The 10936-nt window shown below is 48.0% G+C and overlaps 1 protein-coding gene across 1 annotated transcript; it reads right to left on the bottom strand.

Annotated features, from left to right (window-relative positions):
* Positions 1-4416: 4416 nt before the first annotated feature.
* cbln4 (cerebellin 4 precursor) lies at positions 4417-10928 on the bottom strand. The gene is made up of 3 exons (XM_003963580.2): positions 7946-10928; positions 6869-6985; positions 4417-6734 (listed from the first exon to the last, which is right to left on the bottom strand). Exons 1-3 carry the CDS (start codon positions 8405-8407, stop codon positions 6537-6539), a joined length of 777 nt encoding a protein of 258 aa, XP_003963629.2. The 5' UTR covers positions 8408-10928; the 3' UTR covers positions 4417-6536.
* Positions 10929-10936: the final 8 nt, after the last annotated feature.

Consider the following 10936-nt stretch of genomic DNA (forward strand, 5'->3'; position numbering starts at 1 on the left):
CATCTTTGGCGCTCTGTGATCAGACTTCTAAAAAATACATTCAGCCTGTGAGCTCAGCTGAATCTGTCGGGAATAATTAAGTGTAAGAAGGGCTGCGTTTAGTGTAATGGGTGTCTCATATGAATACCTCCGTCGCTCATTGGGGAGCTCTGAATGAGCCGCCTCCCTCAAAGGTTTCCAAAGGAATTCATGAATCAGCGTCCCAAGGCAAATGAAGTCCGTTACAAACTGGAAGGCAAACAAAGGAAATGACTTCTGGCAGACCGAGATTCTCCCAGGAAAGTTTTCTGATACTCCAGAATCCTCCTAAAGGAATTGAGCGCGACACAAACAGCCCAGAGTTTCTGCCGACGTAACCAGCTCCAATCTTTGATCGTGGTGTTCCGGAAGCATGGAAAGCTGATTGAAATCCACCTGAGTGGCCGTGTTAAACCCAGAGCCATCATTGTAATCACCGAGAAGTGTTTTCATTCGAATAATAGTCCTTTTTAAAGTGTGAAGCACTTTGGCTCCTGATTGGTAGTCCGCACGTGTCTGTCATCTCGTTAACAAAGGTAAACAAGGAAAATGGAGTATGATGATCAAGAGTGATCAAACGGCGAGAGAACGTTGGAAAGTGGATGTTCTGCTGCTGGAAACGAGCCCCAGAGGAGTCGAACATCAAGACCAGGAACTGCAGAAACCGACACGAACAGCGTTAACGGGACATGAAAGATGATCAAACCAATTAAAGCAGAACTGCAAAGCTGGTTTTCAACTCGTTGAGTGAAGGAGAATTCAAACACAAGTGCTGCTGAATGAAGAAAAGAACGACGTCGAAGCTGAGTAAGCCTTCTTTAGACCAGGACATTCCAGCTCCTCTGTGTTGGACTGTGGGAACCCAAACGGCTGCCTTGATGTTACGTTCTGAACATAAAGATGTGATGAAGATCACCAAGATGAACCCAAGGACAAACTCACCTGTACTTGTCTATGCACAGGTGTGTGGTTTCATAACGGCCACACTTACACATCTAAACCTCAACATTTTGCCCTTATTTAAGCCCTTTTTGAAGGTCTAAACATCTTAATCTATAGGTGTTAACTTGTTCTTTTACTATTTGATCTATTTATTGTTCATTTAATGGTGCAGGTCCCCATAAATTCAAAACAAAACAAGATGAAAGCTGGTTATTGAGCTTTCACTGGAGCACCTGGACTTTGCTCTGACTGGGCTCTATTTAATGGAACCAACTGGGAAAATGAGCTTGAAATAATGGCTAGAAATGCAGCTTTTGCTGGTATTTATTAAGGCGCTATTGCATTTAACCTCCCCAGCGTGCACAGAAAACGTCCATTTGGTGGGTGTCTTCAGGAGACACGTCACAACGACCTTTAGGCTTAAATATAGTCAACAACGCTCTTCTACCACCTGTGGAAGAGCATCGCTCAAGGGGTCTTTTTGAAACCTTTCCTTCATCTCTACTGGGAGATGTTCACCTTAAATGCTCCTCCATCAAAGAATATCCTGCACGTTTCTTCTGAGTCATTACTGACTTGCAGCGTCAGTAGGTAGTGCACACACACGTGCACGCGCAGGGGCCCGTTTCACCAGACAGACGGGCTGTTCAGCTACAATGTCTCCGTTTCTATGGAAGTTCTGCTCTTTTCTTGACATAATGTAGCCCGTCTCGCTCTGGAACGCGTCCAAAGGAAAAGGACAATATCCTGAGTGCAGCGCACGTCATCCGTGTTTAATATCAAGGAGACGTGCAGGAGGAAGAGTGGAGCTGAAGATGGCTGGGGTGGCTTTAATATGAAATTAGGGGTTGCAGTAAGTAAATCTTGCTTCTGTCTACATGCAGCAGCGGAGTGGAGATAAGATCATCTGCAGATGTAATAATATGTGATGGAATTTGAATCTATTCAGTGACCTGTGGCAGCTGGACGGCAGCTCTTTCACGCACCACCACCAATTTATTTCACATATTGTGCCAGGGAATTTGTTGTAATTCTTTGGGGGAGGCAAACGTAGTCTTTTCACATCTGTGTAACGCTGAAGCGGAGAATAAAACCTGTCTGCTGCTCCCTGACTGACGAAGCTGCCTTATTACGTCCGGGGAAACATATCTGCCCTTCTGTAAAATCCACCTGGACTCATTTGATGATTCAACTTCCTCCCTTCTTGCTGAACTCTGCCAAAGACTTCTGTGCTCCCCTGCAGGTTCCAACCGTTTGGGTAATGAAGTGTCTGAAATGTCACCACTCAGAATCCCTTCGAGCCGCAGCAGCCGCTCCGACCCCGACCGCGACCTTTGAGCCACCCCAAATCAGCTTTCATTCACTGGTCTGAAATCAGAAGGAGAGTTTTTTGCAGGTCGGCAGGTGTTCTGAAGAGCAGAGCTGCATGCAAAGCTGCTTTTTCAGCCCTTCAGTCCAACAAATCAGCCCTCCAGTGTGACGCTTATTAGCATGCAGCGCTCACGTGTTCTGCCTGTTTGTCCAGTACAGTGTTTGGATCCCACAGCGGTTCTGTTTGCACTCCTGTAATTGCTCTGAAACAGGCTGAAACTGGAGCCAGGAGAGCCCCTGTGGATGGTTTTACAAGCAAGCCATGTTCTGATTTAACAGCTGGTGAAGAAGGAAGACACCGACGGCCCGGTTCAGCCTTTGAAGGCCCGGTTCAGCCTCCGAAGGCCCGGTTCAGCCTCCGAAGGCCCGGTTCAGCCGACCGTTAAAACATGTCAACAAGCTCTGACATCAAAGGAAAAGATTTCATTTAAAATCTAGAATATACAGCATCAATAATTGCTCACAGCTTGTTCCAGCTCTGTTTCCACATTCCCGGTCCGGTTCTGTTCCAGCTGAAGCCTCAGCAGCGGCCACGTCTCAGCGCCACCCCGGGTGGAAACGGGAAGCTTCAGATCTCCTGAGCATCTGTGCCAACAACCGAGGCAGCAGGGTCGGGCGGGCGCCGCTGGTGAAGGCTTAGGTTTAGTCATGTTTTCATGTTTCAGGTGCCGTTCCAAGAGGTGGCAGAACCGTGGCTGCAGGGGAACCGCAGGAACATTTCCAAACGAATCCATCACAAACCCCCTCAGAGTCCCGACACCGCTCACTTAAAGTCGCGGCAGCTAACGGAAGCGTCGGAAAGGCTGTTTCATAACTTTACAAATGCAAACTTTCATCCCCATTTTTGGGTTTTATTGCCACTCAGCGACATCACTGAGGTCTTTTCATATACAGACTGAAGCCTGAAGTCAAACAAAAGAAAGGCGGAACAAGACGCGATCCTGGTGTGCTGTTGTGACATTTCACACTGTAGAAATGTCAAAGGAAAACTGACATTTGCATTTATCAGCCTAAACCAACGTCTTCTCCCTCTTCCCCATAATAATCTGTTTCTGCTCCGAGTGAAATAAATGCTGCCGTCGTGCACGGCAGGTTTGGTTAAAGGCTGCCGACGTGCACGGCAGGTTTGGTTAAAGGCTGCCGACGTGCACGGCAGGTGTTTTTGAGCTTGTTTTTGCTCCTCAAACAACGAAGGCTGGAGCGATCTGAGTAAAAGTAGTAGGAGATTAAAGGAGTTTAGATATGCGCATGTATGAATGTTCAATGAATGTTCAATCCCAGTGTTTAAATATCACATATGTTACAGTAAAATGCATCTTTAACATGTTGTAAAAGCTACAGCAGCTTGTTTTGATGTGTTTATTTTCCTGAGGTTCTTGGCAGGAACGCTGGAAACAGCCTGTAAAAAGAGCTGCACTGTTTCAACACCCTCCATATTGGACATGGGAGACGCCAGAGGAAAGGTCGGGGTTACGTTTGAAATACAACCGTGCGCACCTGCCAGCCTGCAGCTCTTATGCAGCCCAGTTTGTTCTCGGAGAAATAAGAGCGTAAAACTACAGGGACCGAAGTTCCCCAGGTGACCTTCTGTTGGATGTCTAATGAAATTCAAGGATGTGTTTACTCTGGACCTTATCTGAGAGTCAGTCTGGCAGCAGAGTGTGTGTGTGTGTGTGTGCGTGTGTGTGTGTGTGGGGGGGGGGGGGTCTTTAAGAATCATCATATTCATCCTGGTCCTTTATTATTCCATACGTCCGTTTGTTCTGCTTGTGTTGTGAATCCCATGGTAACTTAAGACAGGCAGAATTCACACACCTGCGTCGCTAAAAACAGCAAGTTTTCTCAGTGAATTCCGTCATTTATGTGTTTAGAGATCAGCGAGTGGGTGTCTGTGTTTTCTGGACTTACATTATTGAGGATTAGCCCCGTGACACAGGTGGAGGAGGCTTTTAGGAGCTGCTTTCATTCGTCCATTCATGTTTACAAATCTGAAAAATGTCTTCCGACAAGCATTTACCGTACTCAAAAGGTTACAGCCGCCCAGCAGCCCCACGCACAACAGCACCAAAAAACGACCCTCAGAACCCTGGGTCCAGTTCATTACATTAGGATGAACAGGATACACACACACACACACACGCAGGGCAAGCAGGAACTATTCCACAGCACAGCAACTTCAACAGCAAAAGTTAAGGGTTTATTAAGTCATCAGTTTTCCCCGGATGCCCATCCGATGCTGTTCCTCCTCCCCAAATATGACAGAAAAATGTCTCATATCAGCAGGTAAACCAGTGGCTCCCAGATGCCCATTAAGCTTTATTAAAGTCCATAACCCCGCATTGACGTTTTCAAGTCTATTAAAAAAGCAGAGATTATCTATGCAACTTTATAGTCAGTTATTCTTTTTTTTTTTTTTTTACAGCAAACATGTTGTGGATGAAGCAAACTGCTGTCTAGATTGTTATATTTATTTAATAGCTCAATCTCAGCTGTCCTCAACAAGCAACACTCCCACATCCCAATTATGCAAACAGCTTTCAGCAACCTACACTCCCCCTTTGAATGCAAGCGCTACCTGTGGGGAGAAGAAAAACGTGGCTCTTGTGATAGCTGTTAGCTTACTTGCACTGAAAGAAGTTGCTAAAGTCCATGAGAGGTTCTCTGTCCCTAAAATGATTTGTAAATGCTGTGCTGATGGGTGAACTCAGCCATGTGGAGAAGCAGAAAATACCTCTGAATACCCTGACCCTGGGCGTGACCCTGACCGGTGTTTGAAAGGTAGTCCAATAGGATGCAGTTGGTCACGTTGCAGACATCAAATACTATCAGATGTCTGGAACAATTGTCCCATTTAGTCTGGCTGATGGGGCTGTTTTGGTTGGAGGACATGTTAAATCCAAAAAGTAGAAAATCAATTAGGTTTAAGTCTGGGATTTAACAAGAAAAGACGACTTTACCCGAAGAAAACCTCCTCCCGGGCTGCCTAAACTCTGATGGATTATCACACTTTAATTTGATGATGTGCCGAACATTCTTGAACTAATTGTTTTATCTGGTTCTGTGGCTGACCTTTAATGACCTCTCACCATCATTATTTGTCCGTCTGCTGCACCCCTGGACTTAAAGAACCAGCACAGGGGCGAGCCGCGGCCTCCTCACCGATACGCTGACCTTCTGACCTCTAATGTCCACACTGATTGGCTGAAGTTGTCCCTGTCCAAACCTTTGACAGCGTCACAGAAGCACGACCATCTTGTACATGATGCAAACGCCACAGTTCACACAAACACACATCACGATTACACACGTGAAGGTTGCATCAGCGTTGTGACGTCACGATTGCCGAAACAAGCAACGGCTGGCTGTGATTGGTTCATCCTCAGAGCCTTTACAGACGGCATCAGCCCCCAACCATGTGTGAGGGAAGATCTCCTGTAACCAACCCTTACGTGCTCATTAACAGAATAATCTTCTGGGCTCCAACCCAATCGTCCCACCTATCGTCACGGTCCAGTGTGTGAGATGCTCATCGACTCGTTTTTTAAAAATCTAGACAGCTTTTAGAATATATAACAACTTTAGCACATTATGACCATGTTAACAGTGAGATATTTAAACACGAGCCCCTTTACATAGATGCTAAATGTCTACTGAATTTAATACGCTGGTGCTGTTTAATAGTGGTATCATTTATCCTTTTTTAAGTTAAGTTAAGTAGTTTTCCCTATTTTGTGATTTGAATGTCATGACTTGACATTTAGTAATGGTTCCGTCTACAATCCCAGTTCACCCAGTCTCGCGGGACAGAACCAACTTTTCCCGATGATGACATTCAAACAAGCAGCAAAAGCATATACAGCTGACACCCAAACTGCGGATGTTCTTGAACGCAACACTGGCCATAAAAAAGCAACACCGACATGGTTAAAATATTCAGACAAGTCAGAGATTGAAAAGTACTTTTGGGATGTTTGAGTGTTCCGCCCGGAGACAGAAAGGCGGGCTGAGATAGGGAACATTCAGGTCTCACCACTTCCGGAGAACGTGGATCTAAAGTCACTTTTCCCTCCTAAGTTCTCATCCATTTCCATTTCTTATGCTTTCTTTGATGGAGGGATCCAGACGGAGGCGGCAGCAATGCTTGATGACACGGCAACGACACATTATGAAGTCGGGAAGTTTACAATCTTCTTTTCTTTTTCTTATTACAGAGGAAACACGAGAAAGCCCGAAAAAGTGGAGTATTGCCATCCGCCAACCAGGTTCCCTTTCTCCAGCTTCAGGTAGACCTTGTCCTCCTTCTCCAGGTAGAGCAGGACCCCGTTGGTGGCAGCCTCACGGGTCACATCTTTGTCCCCAGCGAAGGCGGAGATCACCGGTTTTCCATTCAACATCAGGTTCACCTGAAAAACAGAGAAGTTTCTTTTGGTTCCGGCCGGTGAGGAGACATCTAGTCGTGCGTTTCAGCTAAATACTGAGCAGCTTCTCGCGTTCACACTCCGCAGTTATCAGCCAGGTGAGGACAGAAGGACGATACCTGGATGGTTTGGCTCTGGTACACTTTAATGACATGGAAGTTAAAGCTGTAGATTCCTTTCCTTGGGGACAAAAACACCGATTCAAACGTGAAGTAGTTTCCGATGTTCACGAGAATCTGCGAGAGAGACACAGAAGAAGAAACGAGAGCGTGACACGAGATGTTTGAGCAGGCTGCAGGAGGCGGTGAGAGGCTACAGAGGACACAGGAGTGACAAATATGGCTGCAAACACACCTGAACCTGTGGCCAGGATCACACACACACACACACACACACACACACACACGTATATCGTATTTTTGTGTGTTTCTGTGCTCTGTGCCTCTCCTCTCCTCTCCTCTCCTCTCCTCTCCTCTCCTCTCCTCTCCTCTCCTCTCCTCTCCTCCCCTCTCCTCTCCTCTCCTCTCCTCCCCTCCCCTCTCCTCTCCTCTCCTCTCCTCTCCTCTCCTCTCCTCTCCTCTCCTCTCCTCTCCTCTCCTCTCTCTCTACCCCCCCCCCCCCCCCCCCCCCCATCAGCAGGAGGGTCCCCCTACATGAGCCTGGTCCTGCTCAAGGTTTCTTCCTGTTAAAGGGGAGTTTTTCCTTGCCACTGTTGCTTGTCTGGGGTCAGGCCCTGGGATTCTGGAAAGCGCCTTGAAACAATTTTGATTGTAAAAGACGTTTTATAAATAAAGATTGATAAAGCTTGAAAGATTGACACACACACACACACACACACACACACACACACACACACACACACACACACTTCTGCCCACCACCTGCATGACTAATCACACAATCGCATGATTGTTTGTTCCTGCACAACTGTGTGAGGGTGAGGAGGACGAGGAGGAGGAGGAGGAGGTGGTGGGGGTGCTCAGGCCGAAGCATGGGTGCGCTGGCTCCGCAGGGTGCCCCCAGATAATCTGTTCAAACCTGCTAAAACCCACATGTCAAATGCAGCCTCACTCAATGTCGCGCACTATAAGTTAAAACTGAGCTCGAGGAGGCAGGTTAATACAAAAACTAGACCCAGGTGTGATAGAGAAGAAGCAAAGCGGAGGACGAACAACAGCAGAGCTCAAAAGATTCACCTGATCGAAGTAGATTACTCTCGTTTTGTTGCTCATCTCCGACGGCTCGTGGTTGTTGCTCCGGACTGCGGAGAAAGCCACCTTGGAGTTGGCGGCGCGCACGGAGATGCCGAGTGGAGAGGAAGAAGCCTTCCAGTCCGTGGCCGGGTTCGAGTCGCACACCACCAGGCACTTCCCCTCCAGAACGATGGGCTCCGTGTCGTTCTGAGCTCTCGCCACCCCCGAGAGCAGAACGCAGCTGAGCACCAGCAGGAGAGGCTTCAGCATGGCTGCGTCGAGCGGAGAGACCGTCCCCTGCCCTGCGCTGAACGAGAGTCCCAGTCCCGCTCCTGGTCTCCAGCGCCACAGACGCGTCTGACGCTGCTGCTCTCCTAATGGATCCGGATATGTGCCATATTCATGTGTGACGGGAAAAATAAAGTCCAAACCCGCATCACCGACTGCTGCCGACACGCGCCTCATCTTCGGCTTCTGTTACCGCCTGATCAGAACATGCGGGTGGTTGGAGAGAAATCTGCTCCAAAAGAAAAGGTGACAGAGAGGAGGAAGCGCCCACAACCCTCACTCCCACTCGGAATAAAGCATCTGACCACAGCTGCTCCACGCAGTGATGTGCTGTGACTAGTGTGCGCGCCCCGACAGCCACTTTACGCACGCACATGGGCTACAAGTTCTAATCATTTGCCTCTTTTGCAATTTAAAGCGCGCTGAAATTGCTCCCTAGTTCAATTCAGTGGCTCACAAATGACACGGACACAGGAGGAGACGCCCTGAACATGAAGATTTGTGGCATGTTCCGGTTCTGTGACACACATATGCAGGTGAAAATGCAACCAGGCAAGAGTTTCACGGGGTTTGCTGGCGCAGCAGGGATGCGCGTCCACCCTGGTTTGACTGTAATGCAGTGACTCATCATCATCATCCTCATCCTCATCATCTCGGGTGGGCTGAAACTCTTCCGGCTTTGACTTTAACACAGATTTGGGATTCTGCTCCTGTGTAGGTGACATCATCCTGGGTGGGGGCGTTTGGGGTCGCTTGTGTTTGTCAGTGTCTGAGGTCGTGCTGGATTCATTTAACATGTCGTTTCAGGTGTCCTGCGCAGATATTGACGAAGGATTAGAGGTTGGAGCACTCGGCTCCGTGTCCTCGTGTTATTTACAGGCGTCCACAAAGCGGCAGATCAATTCTTGCGCCCTTTCTCTGACTTACAAAGTGTCACATCTACTTTCTGGCTGAAATTAATCTGCAGATGAGCAGAATCTGCCGCGTGGAGTGCAGATAAATCAGCAAAGAGAAATCGAGACCAATGAAATCTATCTTTGAAAAGGCGTAAAAATGTGACTGAAGAGAACTTTATGCTGCATTTAGAATGTTTCTATTGTCGTACGACGTCCACACAGAGGTGGAGAACTCTTCTTCAGAGGGTAACGAGGTGTATAAACCAAACGCACCATCAAAGGACGACGAGGGGAGGCAGATTATTGGTCGGGTTCTTCTTCCTGGAGCCCCTCAGGAAATGGTCGCTGCAGCGCCTCCACGATGTTCTTCCAGGAGCCGAGGGGAGCTCAGCAACGATGAGGAAACCTGAAGGTGTGGATCATCTCCAGGAGGATCGTCCTGCTCTCACCGTAAAGCTTCAGACCTGAGCTCCATGTTTCTGCACACCTGCTGTGAATTCTGGCATTAAAAAGAGTTTTTCTTTTTAAGAATTCAGGTCCCACGAATGAATGAACAAAGCCTAGAAACCCTCATTTGATGGAGACTCTAGATCAGCATGTGGGAGGGCGGTCGTTTGATCTTTGCATCAGCAGGTGAGGAATTTCCATTAAAGGGGCGAAAGTGTTGGGATTTCAACCAACAACCTGTCCAAAAACGGATGTGACCAGCTCATGAGCAGCCAGAATCGCTGCTCTTCTAACAGCTTTTGTGTTACCTGCACCGCCAACAGATGGTCCCCTCCTTAATTCCACTCATATTTAGCTTTCTTCATGAATGTCGGCATTTTCTTGAATTTATTTCTTTAATCTGGGGACGAATTCACCTGAAAGTGCAGGTTAATACCAGAGGCCGCCTGTGGCGCTGCTGGTAGCAGACACGTGCTAATGCTTTGACTAATGGATGATATTTCCATGTATATTTTCCCCTTTCCGTGGGATATTTATTTGCTCTGCAGCTACTGCAATATTCCCTCTGCAGGCTGACCAGCAGATTGTGAATAAACCACAATAACGTCTTGACACCGTGATATTTGCACCCAAGGTCTAATTTTCCAATTTTTCTCCTTCGTTCCATACTTATATGTTTGCCTCTACGGTTTGTCGACCCGCCGGTGCTCATTCATCATCGAGAAACTGTAATTTATTCAGATAAAAATGCACATTAGCTCGTTTGCTGCCACTTCTGCTGCATCCGGACGGAAACGGTCCGGCTGAAACCACACGGATCGCATTATTCTTTCACTCTGGGAATGATTTTTGGATGTGATCTCTACTCAGAGAGGGAAGTCATCCATAAAAGACAGAGGGGGGGGAAGTCCAGCCTCTCCTCACATCACCTGGATCAGCGCTGGCGCAGACGGAGCCGCGTTGAGCCAAAAAAGAGCCGACTCACTTTTACCAGGCGTCAGATCCACATTGGCACTGAAATTTCCAGTAGTGGAAATGAGAGCGAGCTGCAGACGCCTCCGTCCGACCCGCCCAGAAGCGTGTTTCTGCCCCCGCCGCAGTGGGCCTGCCATGTTTCTTTTGTAACCTGCTCCTCCAGCTGGACCCTGTGGTCCTGCTCCTGGAGAATACGCTTCTTTCATCCTTTCAGCAGTTTTGAGGGTCACGTTTTCATTCACGGAGTCGCGGCCACGACTTCCTGAAGGCTATTGAAAGGCAGAACAACGTGTGAAGCGCCGTCACATCGCTGTACCTGAGCTCCACAACCAGGAGAAGCCCTGGACTCCTCCAGAAGGGACAGGAGACGTCCCGGAGCTGCAGCAGC

This window comes from Takifugu rubripes, chromosome 3, assembly GCF_901000725.2.
Source record: "Takifugu rubripes chromosome 3, fTakRub1.2, whole genome shotgun sequence".
Classification (NCBI taxonomy): Eukaryota; Metazoa; Chordata; class Actinopteri; order Tetraodontiformes; family Tetraodontidae; genus Takifugu; species Takifugu rubripes.

What these genes read in the sequence shown, in the direction of transcription:
- cbln4 (XM_003963580.2), bottom strand. Translation starts at nt 8,407, where the DNA reads ATGAGGCGCGTGTCGGCAGCAGTCGGTGATGCGGGTTTGGACTTTATT. An exon ending in GAGTAATCTACTTCGATCAG is followed by an intron (nt 6,986 to 7,945) that starts GTGAATCTTTTG and finishes TCTCTCTCGCAG; the next exon opens with ATTCTCGTGAACATCGGAAA. An exon ending in ACCAGAGCCAAACCATCCAG is followed by an intron (nt 6,735 to 6,868) that starts GTATCGTCCTTC and finishes TCTGTTTTTCAG; the next exon opens with GTGAACCTGATGTTGAATGG.